The sequence below is a fragment of the Trachurus trachurus genome (assembly GCF_905171665.1).
Source record: "Trachurus trachurus genome assembly, chromosome: 17".
NCBI classification, from domain to species: Eukaryota; Metazoa; Chordata; class Actinopteri; order Carangiformes; family Carangidae; genus Trachurus; species Trachurus trachurus.
This window is the reverse complement of record NC_139900.1, coordinates 30,073,162-30,101,053: the sequence shown is the minus strand read 5'-3', so window position 1 is coordinate 30,101,053 and position 27,892 is coordinate 30,073,162. Positions and strand designations below refer to the sequence as shown.

Below are 27,892 nucleotides of genomic sequence, written 5' to 3'. Positions count from 1 at the left end.
AGTACCAGTTTTCAAAAACTTGGGTTAGGAATTCAGAGCTGGGAAAATCCCACAACACAGATGTAGTCTGGGTGAATCTCACCTCTCCTCTGAGCATGTAGATGCTGAGATAGTGGCCTGCTGTGGGTCCATATTGTATCCTGCTGGAATCACCAACATGTAGCAGGAGTCCAGTCGGACTCCGCGGACGAATGTTTAATAGCAGCTCAAAGCTGGAGCCCACGACAAAGGAGTCATCTGAAATACAAAAAAACAGAAAACATTATGCTTGTCATTCTTGGTACTCATGTGACAGAAGTTCCTGTGAAGTGTGCTTGAAAGAACAAACTTCGGTGATGCAAATTGCAAATTGCACATTACTGCCACCAGAGGAATCAACAAATTAACTTGTCATGTGCTTGTCATCTATCTTCATTTCATACACTGAAATAAAAGTAACATACCTATAGTTCTTTTCAGGATGCTTCCCTAACTCTGACCCTTTTTAGTAAATTAAAACCACACCAGTGTTCATTTACATGTATATCCTTTCATATTTTCAGATATGCTTAGCATTATCATTATTAGGCTTATTATACAGTAATTATTATTTATTATCATTTTGTGAGGAGCTGCAGTTCCTACTGATTGGTGGATGAAAATCACAATAGTCAGTAGAAATGACTCTGTCTGCAGCTGAGTCAGGCTGTTGTTTGAGTGAGGACTCACTGATAATAACATGAGCTCCGTTCCCTGAGAAATAAGCCCCCTTTTGTGTCTGTCCCTCGAAGCACGGGCCGGCACCATGGTTTGTGGTTGGATTTGACATCAGTTCTCCTTTCATTTTAAAATTGCGGATACAGCCAGACACACTTTGCTTTGGGAGGGCCTTTGACTAAAAAAGAAAAAGAAAAGAAAAGACAGGGATTACAAAAAATGAATTTGTGTTTGGATATATGTGTATTGACCAGTTTTGGTGGGATTTTTTTCACCTTTAACTGTTTGTGAAGAGTCTCTGGGGAGCTGCCCAGGTACACAGGTGACATGAACTCCTGCATGGATGTGAGCTCAGTGTTTGTCAGCTGACCGTCCTGGGCTCTGATCCCATCAACAACCAACCTGAATTTCTTCTTCTCCAAACTGAATATGACCTACAGACAGAAAACATAATTAAGTGGTTATATAGTCTCATTCTCTGATGTTGATTCAATGACTTCATTCTTGTAGTTACTGAAGAGACTGAACTTAGACTTCCTGCTTAAATAAGATGTAATTAAAAGGGAAGTCCACTGACCGAGTGCCACTTTCCATCATTGTACTTCTCTCGGTTGAAGATCTCCTTCTGTTTGCCTACAGACAGTCTGATCCTGCCCTTGGACATGTACAAAGCAAGGTGAGAGCGCCCTCCTTTGGTAGCAACAAAGAACAGCAGGCCTTCAGGAGATCGAGTCTTGACATCCAGAGAGAAGTGGGGTCTGCAGAAGACACAAAAAAGCAGCATCTTCAGTGTTTGTATGTGTTGGCCCCTGTGTGTGTGTGTGTGTGTGTGTGTGTGTGTGTGTGTGTGTGTGTGTGTGTGTGTGTGTGTGTGTGTGTGTGTGTGTGTGTGTGTGTGTGTGTGTGTGTGTGTGTGTGTGTGTGTGTGTGTGTGTGTACTTTGAAATCAGTGCAGTGAGGTGAGACTGGTTTCTGACCTGGGCTGCAGGACTTGTAGTGGAAGGCTGTAGGTCAGGCTGCTAACAGGGCCCCCCATGCGATAACCCTGTTGAACCAGGGCTGGCTGTGCACACATTGATGCAGTCTCATCTTTGGTCTGTATCGCCACATCCTGAAACAGCACACACATAAACACAAGAAACATTCAGAACACGGTGGAGAAAACGTCTGCACTGAAATCTTTGCTTACATCTCTTTGATGGCCTCCACTCGATCAGTGACTAAAAGTGGGAGTGATAAGAGTGACAACACTAACAATTATGAAACATAAAAACCTATGTGATAAAACTGATTATTTTCTACATAAATTAATTAGTTTAGTATATTAATTGTAAGAATATTAGGTAAACGTCATTACATTTTCGCAAAGCACAAGCTGACATGATCATCCAACAGCCAAAAACAAAGAGAACAAGCAATCATTCCCATGTGCATTTTTAGAATAAGTGAATTTCATACAATTTGTGTTTAATAGGTGATTTAAAGGATTATCTGTGTTATTGCAGATCAATTTTCTGTCAATCAAGTAACCAGTTACTTGACTGCTGCTTCTTTGCAGACACTAGATGTCTCCATAGGAGAATGTGATAGTTTTAGTATGAAGTCAAATATAATCAGGTAGTTAGGATGTATAGGGTGAGGCCTATAAATCATTCACTGATGTTAATAGCAGGTGTGATCAGACCTAGTAGAGAGGTGACTGGCTGCTCAGTATGGATCTTGTAATTACAGCTAAATTTATATATTGTTAAGACTTCTCTCTATATATTGTTAAGACTTCTATCACATTGTGTTTCTTGGGTTTTGCAAAAACCTCACACACTCTGTCTACTCAGGAGTGTTCGATTTCAACACAGTTGGGAGTTTATGTTTTCTCATTCCAACATACTAGAAAGAAGCTGTTCACATGATTTGTGTGGTTTCAAACTGACATGGGCTCAAGGTTACTCAGAGATGAAGTGTTAACAAGTTCAAAGACACTACTGAAACGACCCATGAGGTCTTGTTATGGTGGAAAACATGGGTACTGGTTGAGGGTCAGCTTAGATCATAGGCTCACATCACGATGTGATGTGTGCATCAACACAAACTCCAGCATGTGAAGCCTGTAAATCATGAGAGAATTTCAAAGCAGCTTCTTCTGTATTCAGTGTTTTAAGTCCAACGTGTTGTGTGACCTGGGTATTGCACTGTGAACTCGTGCAGCAGTACAACATTCATTATTCAGCTGATTTATTGTGAGTCAGAGGACGGTGGAGAACAGACTGTGGCTGTGATGAGGCATCCTCTAATCAAACAATAGGGTTTAGTAAGAGATGATGGACATGCAAGATTCACAGTGATAAGAAAGAATTGTGTGGTAATCATGCCACTGCAAACATTCAATGAGAGTGATGTTTGATGTAAGTTTTATATTTGTGTAACTTGTATTGAAAAGTTGTATTACATTGATACATCCAACTCCTATTAGGCCTACAACATTTCACTGTGAGGCTGAAATAATGAAATATTACCATACTCTGTAATCTTTGGAAATTATTTACTTTAATGTTATATTATTACATAGATTGGTGCTTTTCAACCTTAATATTGGGATCCCATTCAGATTTTCAAAATGTTGAAATTGAAACGACTTTACACTGTCTCATAGGGCTTTTCTGACCCACAACAATAATTGATTTTGTTTTAATTAATTTTGAATTCAAGCTACAGAGGTTTAGAGTCCAAAAACACTTGAGACTCCACTGTATTTATAACGTGTTAGCTGTCTCCATAGTGATAGATTATGTGCTCAGCATCCTGATGAGTAACTTTATCTAGATAGTGAAGTCACCTTTACTGTCATCAGACATGTATTACTGATCATGTGCATGAAGTGTGAAAGTGGTGAGTTAGAGGGAGCGTGCTTGTGAATGACTGTTAGAAAATGGCTCATGACTCAGTTACATGGAAGAAAGAGAAGAGACGTGAAATGATTTCAAGCTTGTTATTCACAAGGTTTTGTTTTGAGTTATTATTAAAATACTTAAATAGAATAGACAAGGATACAACACATTTTTATAATTCTTACGATTACGGGAACATTCATGCTAGTCTTTATTAAAGTACACTGCATATGAATGAGCTGGTGCAAAAGCAGCAGAACGTTGTGGCGTGAACAAGTTTTTTCATGTCAATATTAGATTCTTGTCAGCATCAGCAGGTCTTAGGGCTCCTTCTTCTTCATCTCTGGAAAATGAGGCAGCAAAATATAATGTAAACAATGTCAACAAAACACTGTGCAAGAATGAGCTGCGGCATGACTTACTGCTAGCGAGTGGAATCAATCATCATCAAGTCACCATGTTCACACTAAACATGTTAGTTTTAACAGTTATGCACTGAAATACAATGAATTGCCCCAGTAATTTAACAATAACAGCTCTTGATTAAGAAAAAAAAAGGATCCAGGTAAATTCTCTGATCACTTTTTAATGTTTTGAATATGATCTCTCTGAATAAACAGATAAACGAAATGGATTACAGTGTGTGTGAGAATGTAAGACAAACCCTCACCTTCTTAGAATAGCGATCCAGCATCAGTTGCGCAGGACTGTCAGAAGTGCACATGTCAAGCAGGACGTCTCCGGTGCCTGTGAAGAAGCTCAAGTCCTCAGCCTTGAACAGATGGTCTGGTCTGCAAATACAAACAAAAACATTCAGGCAACATACAAACATAGTACGTCAAGCAGTAATCATGAACCGTGCACATACAGATAAGAACTGTGCACTACATACAGTACATTTTGAACTAGAGTATTTTAGAGTGATGCAGAGTGAGGAAACATTACCGTCTGGTGTAGAGGTTGGAAATGCAGCCTTTGAACTGGTCTTTTCCCAGTGTTAAAAATCCAGGTGTGTTAGGTATGGAAATGCTGCCACTCTGCTCTTGACCATTATCTTCATCATCGATGAGCAGATTAACGCTGTTGTAGGAAAATCATCATAGTATTTATTGTTAACAATTTTATTTGTGTTGTAGTGATTTACTTTGTTGTTGTTTGAAACTTCTCGCATAGATGCCACACGAATGTTTTTGAAATATAATATAATAAAATATAATCACTGCCTTCTTCATACCTTCCAGCTCTTCTGGTTGCAGTCAAGTAATGCCACTTGCCATCATTGTATTGTTTGTTAGATTTCCACATCTTGTTGTCGAAGGTGAAAATCAAGTGGCCATTTTCCAATGCAAGATTGATGCCATTAGCCTGGAGAAAAACAATAAAAGAAGTGCAAGATTTTTACAAATCTGAGTCACTGAATTCAGATCTTAAAGGATGTAATTACAAAAGATACTGAATGTAAAGACTGACCTTGTCCTTGTCCTGAAGAATGAGACCCTGATTCTCTGTGCTCTTGAATCCGAGAGAGACGGTAATGTCGTTGGCCAGGTTTAAGTTGAAATTAGATAACAAGGTGCTCCCCAAGCTGAACTCGGCTTTACGAGTAACCTAGAGAGAGAATATGGACGATGCATTAACTCATTAGACACACAACCTCACTGTGGTCTGGGCAGAGATACGAATGTGCAAACTGGTTTCGCAAAAGTTCATGTCCTACCAGGTTATCCTTGGGACAACCTTTGCTGATGCCCACTTGCTCATCAATGGGTTTAAAGGTTTGCTGCATCTTCAGATTCTTCAAGCATCCTTTGAATGGTTGCATTGTGATGTTATATCTGTGAGGAGAAACAGGAAATTTAGTAAATTAAATTACTTGCTATAACTCACGATACATGATAACAAGCTAAATGGAAAAACCACGTACCTTTCCCTCACGTTCATTGGCGCACCACCAAGGTACAATTCTTCAAAGTCGTCAAGGTTGTACTCAGCTTGGAGTTTGGCGCTGTCTACATTGTCTACGCGTACTTTAAGTTCTCCTTTGCGTGTGATGATGAGGATATCTACCCAACCAGAGTTCTGTGGAAAAAAGAGAGAGAAGTGAGATGTGGTTAAAAAACAATTCTTGTCTTATCTGTGTGCGAGATCTTGAAGAAAACAACACAAAATAACGCTTCTTACCGGGAATGTTTTCACATTTTCTGTTGCTGGTCCATTGCCGGAATTACTACGTATGACGATGACACCCTTCTCTATTGTCACCATGAAGTAATTGTCCTATGTTGAAGAGGAAACAGAATAATCACCATTGTGGAAAAAGCAGCTATAATTCTGTTTCTATATATTCTACCAATACAGTAATAACATGAACAATAATTTACCTTATTTGGCATGAATAAGAGTAGACCGTTTTCTGACCGAGCATAGATGGACATAGTGATGAGGAGCGCTCTGGAGGATATTTTGCCAACCACCAATCTGCCATATCCAGTGCCTTCAAAGTAGTCAGAGTCCATTGGTGGTACATACCTGGACAGAGGGGGAAATTAGGTTTTAAAATATCTCAACTTTCTGAAACTGAGAACATTATTCCTAAGAAAATGTTAAAATCCTGTTTGTCTTGAAGGCCTATTTCATCAATTCCCTTTTCTATACAAAACAATTCCTTTTCCTGATCACAGTGCTGGGCTATTGCAGTAACTACTAGACGAAAAGCAGAAAAGGAACTGATATGTTACCAACCTAATCCAAGGCAGGCAATATGCAGATTACCTGATTTATCAGCTGTATTTTGTAATGACACAGCATATTGCACCATTAAAGAGAAGCCATCAAGCATTTTAATTGTTTTAAAGTGCATCTAGTTTCTCTCAGTGTTAATCATATCGGGACGTACCTCTTGCATGGCAACTCCACATTAATATTCTCTTTATTTTGGAAATTATAGAGACTGACGACTCTGTCATTAAAGGAGGAGAACTCAATGCAACCCTTGTAGTTGGGGTACTTCAGAGAAGCTGGTGGCTGTGGAGAAGCACAACAGGGAAAGTTATTAATAAAACATGCTAATAAAATAATACAAATAGAAACATTAAAGCAATAACAGCAATTATTTTTCTTCTGCTGCTTACAGTGAAGTTGGACGGGTAGCCTCCGACATAGAAAACAATATCATTGGGGCTGAGGTCCAGGAGGTTCTTGTTTTCCTCTCCTTTCTTGCTGCTCTTAATGGGACCACCAGGAGTGGGATTGGTGATATCTTTGGTAAGGATCATCTCTGCATCTTGGTAAATTCTAAATTATAAGACAGAAAATATATCCAAATTTATACAGGCATCACATCTTTAAAGTGGAGACGGTGATGTAGCAAGTTGCAGTGGAAAAGAGTGGAAATGAAACATAAATGTGCATTGACACTGAAAACAGATGGATGACTAATTAGCTGTCAGTTTACCTGTTGAGGTCCACTTTGTCAAACTTGGCCGGTTCAGATGCAGACTTGGTGATGTAGCCCGAATCGATCGTGATCTCCTTCCCGTTGAGCTTGTACACACCGTGCAGCTTATTGTCCTTCAAATACATACCTATGTAGTTTTTGGACTGCAAAACACAGTTTGTTAACATCTTGTCTATAATTACAAAGTAAATCTGTATGCCTGTAAGTACTGGTGTGCATTTGGAGTCACTTACATCTCTATTGCCGAGGTACATGACAAACATGTCGCCTTTGTCTGAGGCCTGTCTGCGTCGTCTTCTTCCATCTCCCCTGCCCTGAGGTCTCTGCAGCGACAGAGACAGAGATGTGTAGGCCTTCAGATCCTCCAGGTCCCTTGGTGGACGCAGCTCCACGTGGCCCTCGCCTGTGAACTTCATCGGGATCGAGATCTGGAGAGAACATATGAAAAAAAGAGATTTTAGGTTAAAGTTTGTTCAGATTGGGCTTAGAGGTGCATACATAACATGGGTATGTTTGGATGTATTCACAGTGCGGGACCTCACCCTGTTAGCTGCATCTCGGGCTTGTTCAATGAGATCTTTGATCTTCTTGATGTTGTCAGTGATGTTGCTAATGGGTGAGAACTGGGATGAAAGGTTCTCCACCTCTGAGATCTTGTCATTGAGAGATGGGATGGTGTTCAGTAAGTCCTTCACTGCAGGGAGAGGATAACAGTCAGTCTTAACTTGTATATACTATATACTATATGTACATATAGACATATGTGCCTATGACATTGTTTCAACTTCTCACCTGACTTGTCCACGTTGTCCAATACATTGCTCAGGTTAGGGTCCACAGGAGAGACATTGATCTTGTCAACTTCTTTTTTGATGTCTTCTAGTTTGTTCATAGTGTTGCTGGCTGTGTCATTGGCTAAAGCCGCCTTTCTTTTGGCTTCATCAATCATATTAGCAATGTCATCTGCATGGGGGAAATGAGTGATTAAGCAAAACACAGAGGAAATATTAATTCTGGCATCAGACTTAAACACATTCACTTTAGCTGTCACGTTAATCCTGTCATGCCTCGACTTGCTTTACCTCTGCCAATGTCATTTAGGTCGTTCTCAGCGTCAAGTAGGTCTTTCTCAAGAGCTTTCTTCTTCTTCTTAGCATCATCGATGCGCTTCTTCAGGTCATTGAGTTCACCGGTGGCGTCTAATTAAGAAATACAAAGATTAGTGCCTGGGTTTTGGGGTCACTAAAAAAAAAGACTGGTTAAAAAGAGAGCTGTTTACTCTTTAGGTCTTTATCTGCGTCGCGTGCATTCGCCAGCAGGTCATCGCCAGTCTCTTTCAGGTCCTTTGCTCTTTCTGTGAGTTTCTGGTTGTTTACATTCTGATGGAAGATAAGACATCATTGTTTTTAAATACTATCAAGTGTGAAGTATTAATATTATTAATGTATTTCATGCTGTGCCATAAGAAAGTGTGGAAAGTGAAAATATAATGTGTCGCTTACATTCAAGGCGTTGTCTGCTGCGTCTTTGGCCTCGTTCGCTGCCGCCTCAGCAGCATTAATGGCATCTGTGATGTTCTTGTAGGCATCGATAGCATCTTTGGCGTTGCGCACCTCAGTACGTCCGCTCGCATTTTTCACGGCACTGCACAAGATAACACAAGAGGGAAAATCAACCACAAGAGACACAAGAATGAAAGCAAAAAGAAAGATACAAATCTCAAGTAGTAACAACTGGCAGACTCTGCTTAAATAGCAGTGAAACAGGAGGGAAATCTCAGCATAAACAACACTGTGTCGCTGAAATCCACTTATTAAACATCAGGTTATACTGACTGAGATAAAGTGTCAGTCCTCTTTGCACAATAAACCTACTCTTCAAGTTCCTTGGCCAGCTTCTGAAGATTTTTCGCATGATCCTCTGCAGCCTCCACGATGCCCTCCTTGGCTGCTGCTTTGGTAATCTCATTCACCTTCTTGGTCAAATCAGTCTTGGCACCGTCCAGCTGTGCTGCCAGCTGTTCATACTCCTAAAGCAGAAAGGCACAGGAATGGGTGCAAGTTTTAGAACAGCAGAAAAAAGCCATTTACTTCACATCAGAGCACAGGGAACAAAACACTGATAGTTATCTGAGTGGATGGCGAGTTAGGACCTGGCGGCCCCCTGATGTGGAATCAGAGATCGGTCCGTTAACTATGACATAGCTACAGAGTGTCAAAACAATACGGCCTGTAAAGTAAAAGATGAACAAGTAGTATACTGTATACTTTGAGTACATGAAGGTATAAGATCAAATGTACCGTTTTACTGTTGGTGAGCTTTTTCACCAGGTCGTCAGTTTTCTGCAGCTCTTTCTTTGCCAAGGCCATCTGGTCCTCAACAATCTCTCGCTCCTTTTTGAGGTTCTCAATACGTTTCTGTGGGAAGCACATGAATGAATATCATTACAACTGTGTGATGACTGGCACTAACAGTAACACTGAGATAATAATTTACAATAAAGTTGATAGCAAATGAATAAAGCATATCTTCATTGTATCCCTTCTTCAGCAAATTTGCTAACTATTAACTAACAAGTTCACACACACTCCTCGTGACTGATAAATGACTTGTAAAGTTACCTGCAGGTCATCCAGTGCCTGAGCGTTGAGCCCGTTCTCAGCGTTGGCTTTTTTCACCAAGTCTGACGCCTCCTTCAGAGCCGCGTTCAGGTCCTCCAGCTTGTCTTCGTAAGTCTTCAGAAGACCTCGAATCTTGTCTGCTGCCTCCTCGTTCTGGACACACTGTTTACTTACATTTGCTTTGATGTGGTCAAGCACTGGAGAAAAGAATAGAAAAGACGTCTTACTGGACAGTCGGCACCGATACATCTACATAGTATGTTTTAGAAGAATGTGCTGAAATTGCTACATAGAGGCTAAGTCTCGTACATTTCTGGGCCTCGTCCCTCTCTTTCTCGGCAGCTGTCTTCTGAGGGGTGAAGTCCCTCCTATCCATCTCGTTCACCATGCGCCGGGCATCTTCCAACATTTTAGCCAGGCTTTCATTGGGCACCACATCACCGCTGGTGCCTGCCTCATTCAGCTGGTCGAGCAGAGCTTCAAACACAAAAAAAAACACTCAGTCAAACAAATGTTTAGGTTCTGATAGTGGCATTAAATGTTATGGGACGTGCACAAACGACCCCAAGTGTAGATAAAGACATTTTTCTCGTCACCTTGGATTTTCTTGAGCATGTTTCGGATCTCTGAGTCCAGATCCTTTGCCCTCTTGTGGGTTTTCTCTACATCTGCCACTGCTTTGTCAGCATCGGTAGCACTTTTATCTGCCTACATAAAAACACACAGAGACAATGCACATTTACACACATTTTCCCACTTATTGTACCATGCTGATATATTACTGAAAAGCCGGACGCTGGCTCCAGCACTCTACCTTGTCTTTGAGGGAGCTGATGTCGTCTGTGAGAGTGCTCATGTCGTCTTCCAGCTGGTTGACTCTGGACCTTTGGATGTTGACTGCAGAGCTGAATTTGTTGACAAGAGTCTGCAAGAAGCAAAGGAGCAGGAAAGTGAGATGCATAGAGGCAAATTCAGATGTTGTGTGTTGTTGCGGTAAAGCTTAAGGCTGACAGGGCTGTTTTCAAACAGTGCTGTGGGAATTATTTACCTGCACGTCATAAACGAGCAACGAATGTGCTCTTGAATAAGGTGGATCTAACACTCGGATTATGTGGGAATGAGAAACGACAAGTTGCCCCGACAAACACTGGCATCCAGTGGTGTAGTCTCTAACTCGTGTTGACACACAGGATGTGGGACAAAATTCACTGAGATTGCTTATCAGCAGGGATCTCGAATGTTTGAACAAGCACACCCATCCTGCGCCGCGCTGTTTGTGTGCATGTGTGAGTGGCCAGATCTTGTTGTGCTTATAGTCGTACATTTGGCACTCGGACCTGACATCGTTTGAATTTGTATCTGTGACCTTTTATAAACATCTTCATTTATTCTTCAGTCACGTCTGTGGTCTGAGGAAATTGTTGCAGAAAACTGGCATGTTACCTTGGTGTCCGACACGGCCTTCTCCAGCTTCTTCAGCCTGTCCTGAGAGGAGGCACTGGCACTGGCGTTGTCCAGCTGAGCCTTGATCTTTCCCAGCTCATCATCCAACTTCTCCAGATCACTTAGTAACGTCTGGGCGCAACTGTCACACTCTGCAACACATAAGGAGGATTTGACTCACAAATGACCCCTCGGCAACAAAACACAAACTCTGCAATGTCCAAGAGTTAGATGTCACTTCTTTTTCATCATCATGCTCATTTATTTACCTTGACAGCTCCCATCTGTGTTCGTGTCTCCAGGCTCCAGTGTGTTCTTGCAAACTACGAAAAACATGAAAAATACATTTAAATGAATGAAACTGACTAACATGTGGCACAAACATATTGTGAATGAATGTATTGTTTTTGAAAATGTCAGTCCACAAACTAACCTCCGGTGCGGGAATCGCAGTTGTTACCGTTGCCATTGCATTTACAGGGCTTACAACTTCCACCTGGAGTCACTGGGTCACCATAGTAACCAGGAGCACATCTATGGCAAAGAAGGAAAAGAGAGACAGAATAAGAGACTAAATTTAAATGCATCTACAGTATCTGCTCAGAATTTCAACATCATTTCTTGCTGCTAATAGACCGACTGGCCCATCCTGACACTCACCTCTCACACTTCTCACCAGTGTAGCCTGGTCTGCAGATACACTGGAAGTCTCCAAACACCTCTTTGCATCCCACCGCAAAACTGTGGAGTGATAGCGAGATTATGATTTAATTCCTGAATTATACATTTCTACTTAATTACATAGCACAGCTGTTCAGGGGTGTTCTGTTTTTTTTTTCCACCCACCTGTTTGAGGGCACGCTGAATGGGCACGGGCACAATCTGCAAGTCCTCTGAGCCGCGTTTCCATAGTAACCTTCTTTGCAGCGTTCACATTGGTCCCCAGCTGTGTTGTACTGACAGTTCTGGAAAAAAAAAAAGTGATGTATTCATTAAACCGCTTGCAAACTGTGATGAAGCAAAAATACCAGACACTGTATTAAAAAAACAAGACTAAGTGTTATGGCTGCGCTGCCACCAGCCTTTTACAAACACATGCTGTACCAAATCAACCAGACATGGGCCTTTTATTACACTGATAAAGGAATGCAAACATCTAGGGGCAGAGAGAAAATATGATTCATTCCCAATCAGTCACAAAGAGTGTGTCTGATGCAGTCCACAGAGAGTGTTTGTGTCCATTTGACTTGGAGCTGTAAGGGTGTGGATTCAAGTGCACATTGCACACACAGCACAGGCCCAGTCTTGAGTGTCTTACATAAGAACACAAGAGAGATGGCCAAGATTTTGAAACTGGTAAAGGCTCATCTTCCCCACAAAGATAATAATGAAAGAGAGGGGCCCTCTAACAGGAACTTGTACTTGATGTGGTGGTAGAAGAAAAAAAAAAACGCATGATGGGCAAAGAGGCAGGGCTGGGTGATGAAACGTCGCCCACAGATGTACCCTGCGGGTGAGAAGTCTAGACTCTGACCAAACAGTGGCTCACTATGGAGTCAGCAGGGCTCATGTAATCACACTTGATTTTACTGTGTATGAGTGAGCGTCCAACCACACCTGCGGTCATGAAATCATCGATAAGGGAAACTTACCAGACACCTTCCTGTCCCGTCTTCACACTCGTCGGCCAGACCGTTGCACTTGCAGGGCACACAGCGGCCCACGTAAGGCCCGCTGCCATCTCTGTAGTAACCAGGAGCACATTTCTGAAAAAGACACACAGACATGATTACTCAAGATGCTGCCTGTACACAGTACAAAACATGGACCCCATCGTGACCGTGTAAGTAGAACTGAATTTAAAAGCAATTTTGTAATAACAATTATGATACAGAGGGTGGAAAAATTGAATTTAGATTAAAGAGAATTAAATTAAATCTGCTCTCATGTTATATTAATGTAATATAATATGTATAACATTATATATAAGGATACACAGCACTGAATTCAGTTGAGAAACATTTTAAAGATTAGATCTGTTGCGGTGAAATCCAATGAATTAAACGCTTAAAGGAATTAGTGCTGTTTATTGTAATACAAAAATCCATCTTGTCTATGCACAAAACATATGTACTGTGTATAAATGAAGCCCATAAAACTGCTAAGTTCCTATCTTCTGAGGGTAGACATTATTACAACATTACCTAACCTTGAAAAAACTCTTTGGTTCAACAGGGACCAAAGTCATAAATTGTAAATTTAGCATCTAAACATACCAGTGTTTCCAGAGATTTAGCCACTATTTACAATAAACAATTAAAAACTACCACCCATACAGCAGCTCTGCTTGGTGTCACGTGGTAATGAACCTGACCTAAAACGGCTGTCATTAACAATTAACACTGAGGAGTCAAAGCATGACCTTTGCCTTCAGAGATAACATTCCTCAAGTCACCAACCATCCACACCTGAGGCAGTGACAACTGTAACGCACAGCGTACGTAGAGCGAAACAAGATCCCTTCAACAAGTTCCATCACATCTTCACGGGTTTTTACCTGAATCTGAGAACCGGCCTCATCATTAACTGAGGGATACTGAACCCTCTGTCCTCCGTCCGAGGGGTAGCGGACCACTTGGGTGCCTTCGTCATTTACTGATGGAAACGCTATCTGCTGAGTTCCCCGGTCGTGAAGCGAAGGGTACTGTATCCTCTGAGACCATCTGTCGTGATGTCTGGGGTAACGGGTTCGCTCCCCTCTCCTGAAGGGCCTGGGGCCAGCGCAGCAAAGTCCAATCAAAGTCCAACATATCAGGGTCCTTAGCAGAACCGTAGTACATCGCCGTCTATCCATATGCGTATCTGACATTCCTTGCATTTGGTCTGTGTGAAATAATGATCTGCTCTCCCCTGCCTCAGCCTCTTAAGCACACATCCTCGCAGTCACACACACGCACCCAGAGAGGACACGCCCCGTTTTTTACCTGACTCAGACTTGTAGATCACTATGAGTGTATGCAGGTGTACAAGCACGCACATGCAAGTGTTTACAAGCTCTCTCTCTCTCTCTCCTTTTTCTCCCATACACACACACACACACACACACACAACAAAGACAGAATTGTTTGAGATACATCAAGAAACATGTGGGTGCCCAGACAACATGCAGGAAATCTACTATTAGCATTTCTGAATAGAGAAAAACTGTGTTTACTTAAATCGGCCAGGGTGTGGTGATAAACCCTACACTCAAAAAGCACGAAAAAAAATAAATTAAACTGTATATTCATATTCTGATGCGTGTGCATGTGTGTGTAACGGTTTTTATGAAAGCATATGTGACTGAGAGGAAAGTCAGACATCCGCAGACAACAAACTCACACCTGAATCACGCTCCTCAAACACACAACAGACACAGATAGGTGTGGCAACTGTACCTACAGACACACACACACACACACACACACACAGACAGACAGTTCAAGTGCACACTCAGGTTTATGAGTAACATTGTGTTGCTAACTGCCACACCCCACCTACCTGTGAAGGTGAGGCGCCCTGTCATACCACCTCGGGGCACACATAATCAGCTTCCATCAAACACTCCCAATCACTTGGTTACCGCATCTTTGGCAACAGCACATCCTCACATATTAAAAACTGTTCCGCTCTACTAATGTGGTTTATGAAAACCTTTTTTTTTTTATTAACGGTTGCGTCATTCTAATTTTCATTTTGGTTTTGTGGGTATAACTGCTTCAATCATGTGCATACAGATCCGATTTGAGAAGCACAAACACTGTAAGTCGAATCAGCGCCATTCCCAGGATAAAAAGAATTCAAGTAAAGCCTTTCCTTAGCAACTACATCATGCTTGTTTATACTACATTTCTGGGAGCTGTAGCCATGCCAGTGATTATAGCTGTAGAATCACTAATATTATGTCTGCGTGATTGTGCAACATATCCCAGCCCGGGGCTACACAATCCGGCCGGTTTTTTCCAGTACAGTCCACCCGCAGCTCCTCAGCTGATGACTTTTTTCACCCTTAGGTAAAGGGTGTGGTACTTGGCTCAGGCGTGTCAGAACACCCTAAAAATCTGAGAATGAGGCCTGGCTTATTCGTCAACACCTTGCTCCACCCTTGCTTGTCATTTCCACTGTATCTAAGACTGGTTCTCTTTGTAGTTTTTTTCCATGTGTTCTCCAAGTGAAAGTTTTTGGATAAAGTGGATAAAGGTTCAGTGGGTTCAGTGGTGATTAAATCCTATGAGTTTTTGTCTCCAAAGCTTCCACCCACTTTTTAAACACTCTGAACTTGTGTTAAACTGAATTTTATTCTAGGCAAGCAATATCACAGGTCTCTGAAATTTCTCACCTCACAGGAATCTCCAGTGTACTCAGGAGGGCAGGAACAACGCTCCACCGTGTTTGCGGGACCTCCCGTCCCTGTATTAGTCGCCTCCTCCAAGCCCACCTCCCCCAGGCTGAGCCTCTGGCTCTGTGTGTAGTACAAGGCCTGGATCCTCAGGCCCTCCAGACCAGCCAGGACCATCATGAGTTCCTCTCTGGACACAGGCCTGTTGGTAATAGCGTGGCGCCAGTTTCCCTGCAGGCAACAGATTTGTTATTGGGGCACTAATGCTGATAAAAAAGGGAGTCCATTCAAAAAAACATTTTTCATCTTGTATTAAGAGGACCTAAAACAGAGAGGTGCCTTACTGTATACTGTACAGCACATTTGTCCAACATGTTATTAAATTATACCTATCTAGTTCAGTCCTTCCAATGCTGGCATATCACATGTGCTTAAATTAATATCACAAGATTTGGATCTTAAACTAGGAGTGAGGAACTGGTGCGTTCTTTACCTCCACGAGGTGGACTCTGCCCTGGTACAGCCTGTCTGGCTGATGGACTTGTGGAGCCATGTGGATCAGGGTCATACCCTGACCCTAAAGGGAAATACAACATGGATAAATGAGCTGTGTTTCTGTCACTGACAAAAGAGACATCTAAGAATGAAGAAATTTGTGACGCTACGCACAGTCAGCACAACATCCGGTTTTCTGTCCATCAGAGTCATCCCCTCACTGGGAATCCCAAAGGACTTGGACTGGTAGGTGAGGAAACCACCATAAGATGTAACCTAGTAAAACAAAAGGAAAAAAGTTAATCTTTCAGTTTGTCTGCAACTGTGGAAACGGTCTGAGCTGAAATATAAGAGATAATTTGAAAATTCTGTGTTTATGCAACCTGCGTCTTATTTCTCAACTAGGAAGCAAATGATGAGGTCACCATCAGTCAATATATCAGCATATTTCCAAAGAATACAGGAACATTGCAAAATACAAAAGGTTGGAGGAAAATTAAAACATAATATCATTTCATAATATTATCTGAACTCAAATACATGGTTGCCCATAAAGTTGAAATGAAATATTTTTTTAACCTCTTCTCATGAAATGATTCTGACAATGTGATTTGTTCTTGATAAATAAAGTGTATATCTTCTCAAAACTGTATTGATCAATCTCTTCCAAACATATCACTCTGACAATTAAACCACAATTAACCTTTATAATAGGAATAAAAAGAGGAATGTGTCTGAAAACAAAATTATTCTAACTTCATGGGCAACCGTGTATTTCAAAACACACTTCAAATGCCCAATACACATAACACTGGTAAGTTATGTAGGTAAAGTGAACCATAAAGTAGCTAAAAGTTAACATTGATATTTTCAGTTTCAAGTAAGTTCCTCAGATTAGTAAAATAGGGACAGACAGACAAAACTCTGAAAATAAGACACAAGAGTTTTTTTTGTATTGATTTTGAATAAAGAAAATAACTTTAAACCTATTACTGTTGAAATACAGCACCATATCTTAAACCTAAGTAAACACTTATTGACAACAACTTTCACGTTGTCTTGGCATTGTCTCTGTCCGCTGACTCACCCTGTCTCCCAGGTAGGACTGTGGTGCCACCCAGTGTAGAGACTGAACAGCAGGAGGAAGCTCCTGGATGTCTGCCACCACTGTGTTACTGGTTGGGTTCAGCACAGAGGGGACCTCCACCTGGTCAGGTCTCTCCAAACGCCAGCCCCGCATCCCAACAAACTAATAACAGGAAGGCGAATTAAAGAGAAAACTCCATCCAAAAAGTGAGTTATACTGTGAGTACTACTAGAGTAGTGTCACACCTCACTCTTGTGGAAAACACAGCAAAGAGATTTGACTTGATATTGTCCTCATGTTTGTAATGTCTATTCATGGAATAACATTTCAAATATAACTAAAATGCAAAAAAAATTAAAAGAAAATAAATCTGAATAATAAACTGTTCCCAGATGCCCAAAGTACCAACATGCTGAACCACACCTGTACGTGCAGTATTAATTTAACACATGTAGCAGCTCTCACCCAGAGGGTTTCATAGGCATTACATTTCCACAGGCATTCATAGACATGCAAGGACACGAAACACAAGCACACACCTTCCCCCTGCGTTTGCTGGAGCTCTGACACTGGTCAGTGGCTCCGAAGCAGAAGCAGCTGGTACAGCCGTGAGGGTTGGAGGAGTCAAAATAGAAGGAACCATCCCGACAGGTATCACACCTGATACCAGCTACATTTCTCTACAAATGTGTTAGCAATAACAGAGAGGAGGAGGTCAGAGCAGGAAAAGACAAATGAGCCAATGGAAATGAGTAAGAAAGAGTTTTAAAGTCAGAGGTTTAATAGCTCAGGTTAACTCACCTTGCAGAGACACCTCCCTGTTTCTGGGTGGCACATGTTAGATGTGACACCACCGTCATTACATTTACAAGGTTCACAGTCAGGGAAGCGATAGAAACCTGATGCACAACGATCACACTGTCTGCCCCCAATCCTCGGCTTGCAGCTATGTAGAAAAACAGTCACATTAGTATTAAGTCAAATTCTGGCTTCACTCTGGTGCATTTATAAAGTCACTTTTTGTGAATAGAACATTGCAGTAAACACACATTGAATGCACTGCTAAGTTTGTTCACATATTCCATTATCTTTTATAGGAGAAAACACATCAACAGGGTGGTGGAGCTGACTTTGAGACTGAAAACCTACATGACAGAAAAGACAATCTGCACATCAGCATGACTGGACTCTGAGCTAATCCCCTCATTAATCACTTCTAAGTGGTTTGGTGTCACCTTACACTTTCACTGATAGAAGCTGCAGGCCTCACATTCCTGCCTTTTTCATCACTCATAAATTTAGTGCATGAAAGAGAAAGTGTACTGGCAAGGAAGAAAACCATTATTGGTGCAGCTGTTCAACAGGAACTCTAGGCTACAGAGAAATTGCAAAATCGCAAGATTAGTAAAAAATTAAAAAATAATAATATTATTAAAAGAATTTGAGCAATGTTTATCTTCATGTAACATTTCAACTGTTTATCTGACAAATCTAGAATAAAAGTGAAAAAACAGAAAACCTTTAAAGGTACATTGCGTAAGAAGAATTACTCCCATCTAGCGTTGCGGTTGTATATCGCAAGCAACTCAATCGTATGTTTCATGCTGCATTCACATGAAATTGGGCAGACGGCAGATGGACGACAGATTTGTTACCGACGGCCGTCTGCCCGACTGCACGTGAATGCAGCATCAGTGTAACGCTCCATTCCTCCTCACTGCGTTACCACGGTGACTTTTCATAGACGCCACCTCGACCTGAGCCCACAGCTCCGGTGTCTCCGGTGAGTTTCCGTGGTTTCCTACCGTCACGCTGCCACTGAACGTAAAAACATAGCGACACAAGCTTACCCGCTCGATGTATATATGAATGATATGAACGGCAAATTCAGAGCTTACCAGAACACTTCAGTTTGTTGATGGGGGGGATTACTGATTACTTTTGAACGAAATAATCGATTTTCGTGAATAGATAACAGGAGAAGTTACACAATGTCCCTTTAAGGTTTCAATTGAGTCTGTTAATGATCATCTTCATCAAAAAAGAAGCCCTCTCTTTAAGCAATAAGAGAAAAATACATATTTTAAAAGATCAAAATTGAACATATTCTATCCTCCAACTCAATGACACGTGGACCCTGTGTGGATACAATCCACAGTAAACAAAACTACATAATGTTTAATTTGCCCAGCATGCTAATAAATGCTAAAATATACTTTTGATGAGTGCCCACTATCTTGCATATTTCTACTCACTTGCACTGCCCAGTGATGAGTTCACACTCTGGTCCTGCGTTGGCTTTGATGCCATCCAGAGAGCACTCACAGCCCTCACAACCCAGCAAGGGGTGGTAGTTGAAAGTCTCATTCTGACACACATCACAGGCCGGTTTGACTGTCTGAGGAGGGCAGATACAGCGTCCCGTCACCTCGTCACACAGTCGGCGACCGCATTCGCATGCTGCAGTAGAGATAAGGGGTTTTATTAGATGCAATACATTTGAAAGCTACAGGGAGGAGGTGATCATTTAAAATGAAAAGCTGTGTAAAGAACTAGAGCTTGTAACATCCATGCATATTTTTGGCATCTTCTTATTCTGTACTGTATCCTCACCTGCCAACACAAGTTAAAGGTAAATGTTGACTCACGTCTGCAGTAAGGGAAGCCATAATATCCAGTGGCACATTTCGTGCACTGTCGACCGATGACGTGCTGCCTGCAGGGACACTGTCCTCCCACTGGATCACATGTGGACCCCGTGGAGCCGGACTTATCGCAGTTGCAAGCCAGAGCTCCGTCGTTATAGGCTGCTACGAGAGAGCGGGCAGTGTCTCTGCAGAACTGGGAAGAAGTTCTTGGGCTGAGGACGCAGAAAAATAAAATGACTTCATTCAAATGCATTTAAGTGATTTATACCCAACTATTACAGCTAGAGGGCACAATTTACATAAACTTCCACTGTAGTGAATATTATTGTAAAACTGCTGCACTGTTAAAGCTGGACAAACGGATCATTGCTCTGAAAAAACATAGAAGCAATATCATACATTAAGAGAGAAAGGAAACAAATCCAAACTCTAAAGCACCATTCAAATGCATTGGTGGATACCTACTTAATATAGAACCCCTCTCCTCTGCATTGTTGTATGAAATCTGCAGAGTTATCCAGCAGCTTCTCTTTCAGGAGATCAGGGGTGTAACTGCTGTCAGGAACCAACAAGATGTAATCCTACACAAACCATGAGAGAGGGTTTAAAAACACACACCCACAGATACAATCTCATTGAACACTTCCACTCTTTGGTTTGTTTTGTGCTTTAAGTTTATTTATCAGTACGATGAAGAGGGAGATAAACAGATTAACTGGGGATTTTCAGTGTTTTAGCAACAATTTTTGTCTGATTTTATCTGGACAAGCAAGCGAACAACATGCAACAAAGCGCAACCAGCTCCAGCCTCACAGAGGTTGGAAGCTCAGTTTTTATAAAGCTGAGTGCATGGGCTGCCAGGTAGAATACAGTCTCTTCATTGTTGTTGTTGGGGGGGTATGGTATAACACTGAGGAGAGAGGACCTCACCATGCCAGGTCCTCAACTTGAACAACTCCGAAATAAAACCTGGACTCAGACTCTTCAAACTTTACACAGAAACAAGCCTCGCTGAATTCTTAAAAAATAAATGAGTAAACATAATGTGGACTCAATGATTAACTTATGTCATGCACCACTGACCAGAATAAGGGTGTTCCTTGGTGGTACAGTAATAGAGATGCTGGGCTGCTGCCAAGTATTCTGGTCCAAGTCAAGGGCAATGCGCCCATCAGCGATGACTACCTCCCTGCAGCCTGAGACTGCAGGGCAGAAGGATGCATTTATTGAACCTGCAAGAGAGGAACTAAGTTAAAAGAGAGTATAAAAAGGAGATGAGACATTAGCATGCTGCACAATAATCTGATGCTCTATTAAAGCCATATAGGGAAGTGTGTCTAAATCCTTTGATCATCGTGTGAGCTCAGTGACTTAAGCTGCTCTTAGGCAGGTATCACCCTCTGAGTGAGTTAATAAACTCCTTAATTCTATTTGATCAGACATTAGTCAGCCACGCTTGCTCAAACGCACTCACCTCTCCAGTCACGCCCTGCGTCCACTCGGACCTCCACAGGGAAGGAGGTATGTTCAGGCTGGTGATAATGGACTACAACAACATACCTGCCTGGGAGGGGCACCCTGGGAGTGAAACTGATCTCTGTCTGTAAGAAAGATTGAAAAGAAACTGTGGAAACTGTCAACCAGACAAGGTGAGAATGAAAATTTATGTTGGTGCAGAGGGTGTTCATTGAATGTCTCAAATTCCCCCCGTGGTAAATCCAGAAAAGCTCTCCTTTGTTGTTGTGGGTTTTTTTTTTAACTCTGGTACCTGAGGGAATTTTAGCAGAACCCCATCCCTCTGTGATTCATGGATGGGAAACAACCCGGTCTGTCGTCTCCATCTCAAATCCTCATTTTCTCTTTGCAGGGGAGCAACAGCTGGGGTGGATGATAGTTGTCCATCACGCTTTGCATACAAAATAAAGGCTGAAGTTGGCTTGTCAAACCGCCTCAGAACACAGTGCCGGCTGGAAACATTGAACAGAGACAAGCTGTTGTTACTTAAAGGTTGTTGACGGTGGTTAAAAACCCCTGTGCAGCATAAAAATGTGACTTGTTAGGAGAGGGCTTTGTGGCCAGTCAAAGGTTATGACCTGTGGAACAAAATAACTCTCCTATTATCCTCTTTTCAGTGTTGACATGTGTCGAACTATCATACTCTTCTCTCACCAATATGCATAAATCCTGGTTCCAAACATTTACCTATCATACCTCTAAAGAAAGATTTAGTTTTCCAGACTCAGAGCTATCTTAGTAACACTGCACTCCGTTTCACCTTCATATCTGGTTAAAATTCCTGGAAAGTCTCTCTGAATGTTCCCTCTTGGTAAAATTTGCACAATTGTTTCCAGATTTGGAAACAAACTCGGTACACAGAGACGTTTTTTTTCACATGAAATAACTGACTCCTATTTTTACTTTGTACTTTTAAAACATGAAACATGAATTTTAACATGTATTCTAGTCAATCCCATCGTATTCTTTGTTGACTATTCTCATTTCATTTCATTTCATTTCTTTATTGAACATGTCAAGAGTAAAAACAAAACAAACAAAATGACAACAGGGGTAAGAAGAAGTTAAAAACTGTTCTGGTCCTACCCCCTTCTGCTATTCATATAATACTAATGAAAAAAATAAGTTATAGTTAAGTTAAGTTATATTCTGCCTCCATTAGGCCCGTTCCTTCTCTGTTCTGAGTCAATTACATGTGAAATGACAGGGCTGCACACATGTGTGACTGTAACAGCTAACCTGGTCATTAGGGTCTGAGTGAGAGTAAATTTACTGTGCAAAAGAGAGAAAGGGAGAGCTTGACCCTAAGTTTAGCCTCAGGTAAATGACCTTGCCCAGCTACAGGAATGCATGCAGTCACACCTGGAAAACAGATGTGACTCTCCACTCTCCCAAACACCAACACAATACAGATAACTAGTCCTGATTAGTAACTTCAATTGAAAAACAGGCAGTGGGGTTTATTATTATTTTGAAATGTTGACTTACCTGTCTTGGGTGAAGCGGCCATGAGTGGAGACACAGACCACCTTGGGGTCCACATACTCGGTGGAGAACTCTTCTGCTGGCACTGCATACACTTTGTACTACCAACAGAAACAAGATAATTTTTTAACTTTAATTGAATGCTGGTACTAATTTATGAGACATAATTGAGCTTTTTATGAAACATTTCTCTCACCAGCAGGAATGAGGCTGTGGAAGTGTGCAGGAGAAGTTCTGTCTTATGAGTGAGCTGCAACACCGCCACCTGATTACTGCTGTCCACCGCCACACTCCGGCACAAGAAGCTGCAGGGGTCACAAGATAACAACTACAACTACATATTCTACAACGATTCCCTTCATTAAAAAAAAATAAAAATACAGAGGCAAAAACAATAAGGACAATAAATTCAGGACTTACCTGTAGGAGCAACTGTAAATATTAGCCCTGGCCGGGATCTGACCATCTTGCTGGCCGCTGATGAGTATGTTGGCATTCTGCACAGTGTCCACCTCGCTGGCGTACTCCAGAACAAGCACATATGGGCCAGAGTGAGGCACACGAAGACTGAGATGAAGCTGAGACTGATGGAGACGTGACATAATATAAAATTGTAGTAAGTTTTAAGAAAATGAGAATGAATGTAAAAATAAATTCAGCCAAATTACAAAAAGGTCAAACAAAGGGTCAAGAGCTAACTTAACAGATGACACAGATTTAGCCTTAGCTAACTGTACAACAGTCCAAGAGTCCTGATGGGAAAAAGAAACCACCTGTTTTTATTTCCCACTTTAAAACAGCTGACAGGAACCTGCCCAATGTTTTTTTTATAGCTTTGTGTACAACCTCTTTAATCTGAGACGGTAATGTTGATACTGTAACACTGAGACCAAACTCTGAATCCTATAAATCAGTTCATCTCTACGGTGCAGATGTTTGGATTATAGCTTCCCACCTGTCTGCCATTGAGAGCAACCATCTCAGGGTGATCTGGCGTGAGACGCCGCACTCGAGCCTGCCTCCTCCTCCTGCGCCCGCTGCGGCTGGAGAGTCTTCCCTGTGAGCCCAGCGCAGAGCTGAAGCCGTCCATGGCTACATGCTTATACAACAGACAGCTGAGACAGAGACACAGGCATAGCTGGAATCAGTGAGGACAATAAGAGATTATACCACCATCAATCTGTTTCGGCTGATGTGGAAAAAATAATGCCAATGCCAAATGAAGTGAAGTATTGCTCATCAGGGAATATTTATTTGATGGCTTTCCCTGTGGAAACTATCAGCTCATGTAGCTTGTTGTTTGTTCTAGCTGTGAAAACAAAACCTATATATGTCTATGTATGAAATAGAGACGGACTTCAAAAAATGCTGAACAAAATCTTTAATGAGTTACTTTGTGTTCCTGTTCCTGGGTCGGTACGTGCAGGGCTGGGTGACCTTTTCCTGCAGCAGAGGAGCCTCATAGTAATCCCTGGGCAACAGTACTAAATAGTCCTGGGAATTGTAAGGGACAAGAATTCAAACTGTTGTACATATGATATTTTTCTCTGGTGAAAAATTAGGAACTCTGTCATTGTCTTCTTCAATGACTCACCAGCAGTACCCCCTCTGCCTTTATATGAATAATCCATTTCCCAGGAGTCAAAGCGAAGGGTTCAGCAAAGCCCTCCCCTGGGACAGTGAGGAAGGACGGGGAGCGGCTCTCAGGGAATATGACTTCCTTACTCTGATCTGACCCTGGCGAAAACAAGCACAAATGTCATGTGTGACATTTACAGACCAACAGAGAATACCTGCACTGGGAGGGATACCATCAGCATGAGACACGCCATGAGGGAAATTATTCTATTTCTAACATGATGGGTTAGATTTGACAGTTTGATGAAAGTTTGAAATGTAAAAGCTGATTCAGGGTCAGAGGCAGCCTTACCTGCAGTGCCTCTGTTATTGGTAGCCGTGATGCTACCGGTCACACTGGTGCTGCCGGGGTTAATGAACCGCAGAACCACACGGAATAAGTGCTGCGTCCCTTCTTTTGGGTCAACATGCACTGTTACTCTGACTTCACTCTGCAGGGATGAGAATGACACACGGCTGACTGCGATGGCGCAGGTTTGAGTAGACGATGGGGGTATAACACTAACAGAGGGGTTAAGAATCATGTCTGGCGGGTAGAGATGTTAAAAAAAACAGAGCGGGTTAATCAACAGATGGCAAGCAAGGTGAAGAGAGGAAGAGGAAGACAGACCCTTCACTTACAATTACAGCAAGACTGAAAGCCAGCTTCATCCACCACCATGATCCTTGCCCTGATTCGTTTTCTCCCCTTTTTCGGGGTGGTGGTATAGCGCAATACAATATGGAAAGGGCCAGGAAAGCCAAGGGTAAGCGTTAGGATCACCTCCGGCTGAAGAGAGATAGTGTTAGTCCACATTCCCATATCAGCCCTGATTTAAGAGATGCTCGTGTGTTTTAGAGGAACATCAGTAAAAGTAAAAGGAAAAGAATCACGCAGTGTCAGAAAAGACTAGAAGAGAAAATCGATGAAAAAGGGAGTAGCGGATAGATCACATCAACATAGCAGACCACACCAACCTGTGCCGGGGACATTACAGCATAACCTCTCCAGCTGAAATCTGGAAACTCTTGAGGGTTATAACCGAAGCGCACAGGCCGGGCGTTTGGTGTGGTGCCATCCTCAATCTCAAACTTCAGTTGGTGCAAAGAAGGAAAGAAGTAGTTTGGTGCTGGCCTGACGAGGTACAGGAAAATTTTAATTAAACCCACGCTCAGTGAAAACCATAACCACATCGATTTGCATGTAAAGTTTCAGCGTGATTTAAAGTCTCATCTTACTCAGTGCATTCACGGCCAACTATATTCTTCCGACACTGACACCGTCCAGACATCTCATTGCACGCCATACCGATGGCGCCACCTACATCACACTGACAACCTATGAGGCAGAGAAAAAATATTATTTACCATTAAAGGTTTATGGATGAGACTTAGACAATTATTACGTTTCCTTGTACAGATCCAAATTTAGCAAAACCATGGAGATTTTATGTTATAGAGGGAGAGCTAGGATTTGAAACAATGTTGTCCTGCAACTTAATACCAGCAATTTATTTTATTCAAAGTGTGTTGGGCCTATGACAGTACTCTTCGCTTCATGGCTGAATTTGTGTGTTTGGGTGTCTGGGTCAGAAGCATGCTGTGTTCCACCTATTACCACGCCCAAAAGTAACATCATGGTGTAGTAAGACAAACTTCTACATCAGTTCAGTGAAGTAAAAACTAATTGTAGCTCAGAAAATACAAGGTTTTCAGCTGGTGTTAAGCTGCTTTTTAAAGTAACCTGATTAAAATCCTCTTGGATTCTGGTCCTTGGAGTCTTTATCCTCTGGAGGATAAAGACTTGCATGTTTATATATTACGTGGTTAAGTAGGATATCTTACCCTGACAACCAAAATAATTCTTCCTCTGCAGCATGAAGTATCCGTCCTTACAGGTGTCACAGGAATGGCCACATGCATTGGGTTTACAGTGACACTTTCCATTTTTCTAATAAAACAGATAAACCAGGAGAAAATACAGTGTCACTAAAATGTGCCTGAGCAAAGCAGTCAAAACTCTGTGATTGTCTACTTTGATGTAACATTTTGATTCATGCACATATGTACAGAAAGTCATCGGAAGTCATTTTGTAATGTTCACCTGTTCACACTCTCCGACACCACTCAGCGTCCCTTTCAGATCGCACCGGCACTCTGGTGCGAGAGAGAAACATGTTGTCAGGGGAAAGGTTGCAAAGAAGTAAAGGGGGATCTACGGTGAATAGACTCTGATTACAGGATTTTGTCACTTTCACGGGTGAAACGCAGCAGCACAAAACCCTCCAATCATCTGACTGCACATCAATGGTGCAGAGGAGCTTTACTGCCACAGCTTGCTTTCATCCCAGCCAAAAAACTTCCCCCGTAACATCCAGCCACACTCAACCAGAAACATTCTTAGGATATTAAAAGCTCTTTTTTTCCCCCCTCTCCTTGTGTCTTCAGGCAGCATGGCAGTGATAACATTCTTGCTCGAGAGCATAACTGTAACATTAGACAGGTATCTAGACAAAGCCTGAAACTGTGTCCCTCACTGGCTGAATAATAGTACGCATTACTAGTGGTTTGTTTTTAGAGTTGCTGCTGTTGAAAAAGACAAGGTCCAGAAAGTATTGTATGTCTTTAATGTGCCATGAGATAATCATTACTGCTCTGTCACAGTCTGAATCTCAGGTTCACTTGCAGCTCCATGGTGAAAGCCGTTAACAGGAATTTGCCTGTATTTAATGTGTTATTACTCAGCTCTCCCATGTAGGACTAGAAGGCAGATCCGGTCTTGTTGACAGGGGTATGTTGACATATCCTCTGGGTTAGAGGGGCCAAGACCCATATCAGTACCTTGTCAGATTGCTACAGGTGATTTTAATAATGTGGGACAAAATGGGGACAGTCATCAGTACTCCTACTCCTACACCTCTTTCTCCTTCACCTTTAACAAAATGAAGGCACTTACCTATACACCCATGAAGGTTGGTTGCAGCCAGATTCCAGTAGAGAGGTTTACACCTGTTGCACTGGGCTCCCTCTACATTTGGCAGACAGCGGCACGAGCCCTGAAACAACAGATAAGGAAACTGAAGATTGTTGAGACTGGTGGCTACTGTTGAAAGCAAAGTTGTGTTTGTTTACTATCAGACAGATTGAAATCAGCCCTGAGTGCCTGCATATTGTACAACAGTGCGAGTTTTCTGAATGACTGGAAATTGGCCACTATTCTTTCTTTCTTTTGAATTCCAAAATAAAAAGGAAGAAACTGACCTTCCAGAAACACTGAAATAGCTGAAAATCACTTCATGTTGTTTTTTCTTCCCCTTCAAAATGGAAGGAAGTCTCTCTTCCCTTTTTTTAAATTACATTTACATTTCAGGGGAAAAACACTTCCTTTTACAAATCTGGTGATTGAAGTTTTGGCTGCACAGCTGTGTTATCAGTTATTGGGCTGTTAGTCTACATAAACCCACACCCACACGACAAGTGCTGCATTTAGACTAAAAGCACTTCTCTTCCCATGGCGAAGAAAAAACTTCAAGGTTGGGCTGTGACTTAAGTGTGAATTACTGTA

General features: G+C 41.9%; 1 protein-coding gene across 1 annotated transcript in view; it reads right to left on the bottom strand.

Annotated features, from left to right (window-relative positions):
- LOC311000346 (laminin subunit alpha-3-like) overlaps nt 1-27,892 on the bottom strand; it is a 52,928-nt gene that overhangs the window by 1,449 nt on the left and 23,587 nt on the right. The window contains exons 17-74 of the mRNA XM_083991026.1: nt 27,284-27,383; nt 26,432-26,484; nt 26,173-26,278; nt 25,567-25,666; nt 25,306-25,462; nt 24,641-24,779; nt 24,305-24,447; nt 24,104-24,204; nt 23,666-23,825; nt 23,131-23,294; nt 22,907-23,015; nt 22,714-22,811; nt 21,479-21,677; nt 21,185-21,311; nt 20,794-20,942; nt 20,176-20,291; nt 19,711-19,922; nt 19,318-19,522; nt 17,864-18,008; nt 17,602-17,742; nt 17,063-17,224; nt 16,150-16,251; nt 15,974-16,057; nt 15,481-15,711; nt 12,755-12,868; nt 11,949-12,067; nt 11,763-11,843; nt 11,536-11,636; nt 11,372-11,425; nt 11,103-11,254; nt 10,474-10,584; nt 10,256-10,367; nt 9,969-10,136; nt 9,660-9,856; nt 9,339-9,455; nt 8,913-9,067; nt 8,541-8,682; nt 8,318-8,417; nt 8,121-8,237; nt 7,831-8,001; nt 7,581-7,732; nt 7,272-7,466; nt 7,036-7,181; nt 6,713-6,875; nt 6,478-6,605; nt 5,963-6,110; nt 5,763-5,858; nt 5,506-5,660; nt 5,299-5,416; nt 5,052-5,189; nt 4,816-4,946; nt 4,527-4,661; nt 4,252-4,372; nt 1,674-1,807; nt 1,274-1,454; nt 972-1,130; nt 709-874; nt 83-237 (exon numbers count right to left, since the gene is read on the bottom strand). Coding sequence (XP_083847152.1) covers nt 83-237; nt 709-874; nt 972-1,130; nt 1,274-1,454; nt 1,674-1,807; nt 4,252-4,372; nt 4,527-4,661; nt 4,816-4,946; nt 5,052-5,189; nt 5,299-5,416; nt 5,506-5,660; nt 5,763-5,858; nt 5,963-6,110; nt 6,478-6,605; nt 6,713-6,875; nt 7,036-7,181; nt 7,272-7,466; nt 7,581-7,732; nt 7,831-8,001; nt 8,121-8,237; nt 8,318-8,417; nt 8,541-8,682; nt 8,913-9,067; nt 9,339-9,455; nt 9,660-9,856; nt 9,969-10,136; nt 10,256-10,367; nt 10,474-10,584; nt 11,103-11,254; nt 11,372-11,425; nt 11,536-11,636; nt 11,763-11,843; nt 11,949-12,067; nt 12,755-12,868; nt 15,481-15,711; nt 15,974-16,057; nt 16,150-16,251; nt 17,063-17,224; nt 17,602-17,742; nt 17,864-18,008; nt 19,318-19,522; nt 19,711-19,922; nt 20,176-20,291; nt 20,794-20,942; nt 21,185-21,311; nt 21,479-21,677; nt 22,714-22,811; nt 22,907-23,015; nt 23,131-23,294; nt 23,666-23,825; nt 24,104-24,204; nt 24,305-24,447; nt 24,641-24,779; nt 25,306-25,462; nt 25,567-25,666; nt 26,173-26,278; nt 26,432-26,484; nt 27,284-27,383 — 7,935 coding nt within the window. The remainder of the gene's footprint in view (nt 1-82; nt 238-708; nt 875-971; nt 1,131-1,273; nt 1,455-1,673; nt 1,808-4,251; nt 4,373-4,526; nt 4,662-4,815; nt 4,947-5,051; nt 5,190-5,298; nt 5,417-5,505; nt 5,661-5,762; nt 5,859-5,962; nt 6,111-6,477; nt 6,606-6,712; nt 6,876-7,035; nt 7,182-7,271; nt 7,467-7,580; nt 7,733-7,830; nt 8,002-8,120; nt 8,238-8,317; nt 8,418-8,540; nt 8,683-8,912; nt 9,068-9,338; nt 9,456-9,659; nt 9,857-9,968; nt 10,137-10,255; nt 10,368-10,473; nt 10,585-11,102; nt 11,255-11,371; nt 11,426-11,535; nt 11,637-11,762; nt 11,844-11,948; nt 12,068-12,754; nt 12,869-15,480; nt 15,712-15,973; nt 16,058-16,149; nt 16,252-17,062; nt 17,225-17,601; nt 17,743-17,863; nt 18,009-19,317; nt 19,523-19,710; nt 19,923-20,175; nt 20,292-20,793; nt 20,943-21,184; nt 21,312-21,478; nt 21,678-22,713; nt 22,812-22,906; nt 23,016-23,130; nt 23,295-23,665; nt 23,826-24,103; nt 24,205-24,304; nt 24,448-24,640; nt 24,780-25,305; nt 25,463-25,566; nt 25,667-26,172; nt 26,279-26,431; nt 26,485-27,283; nt 27,384-27,892) is intronic.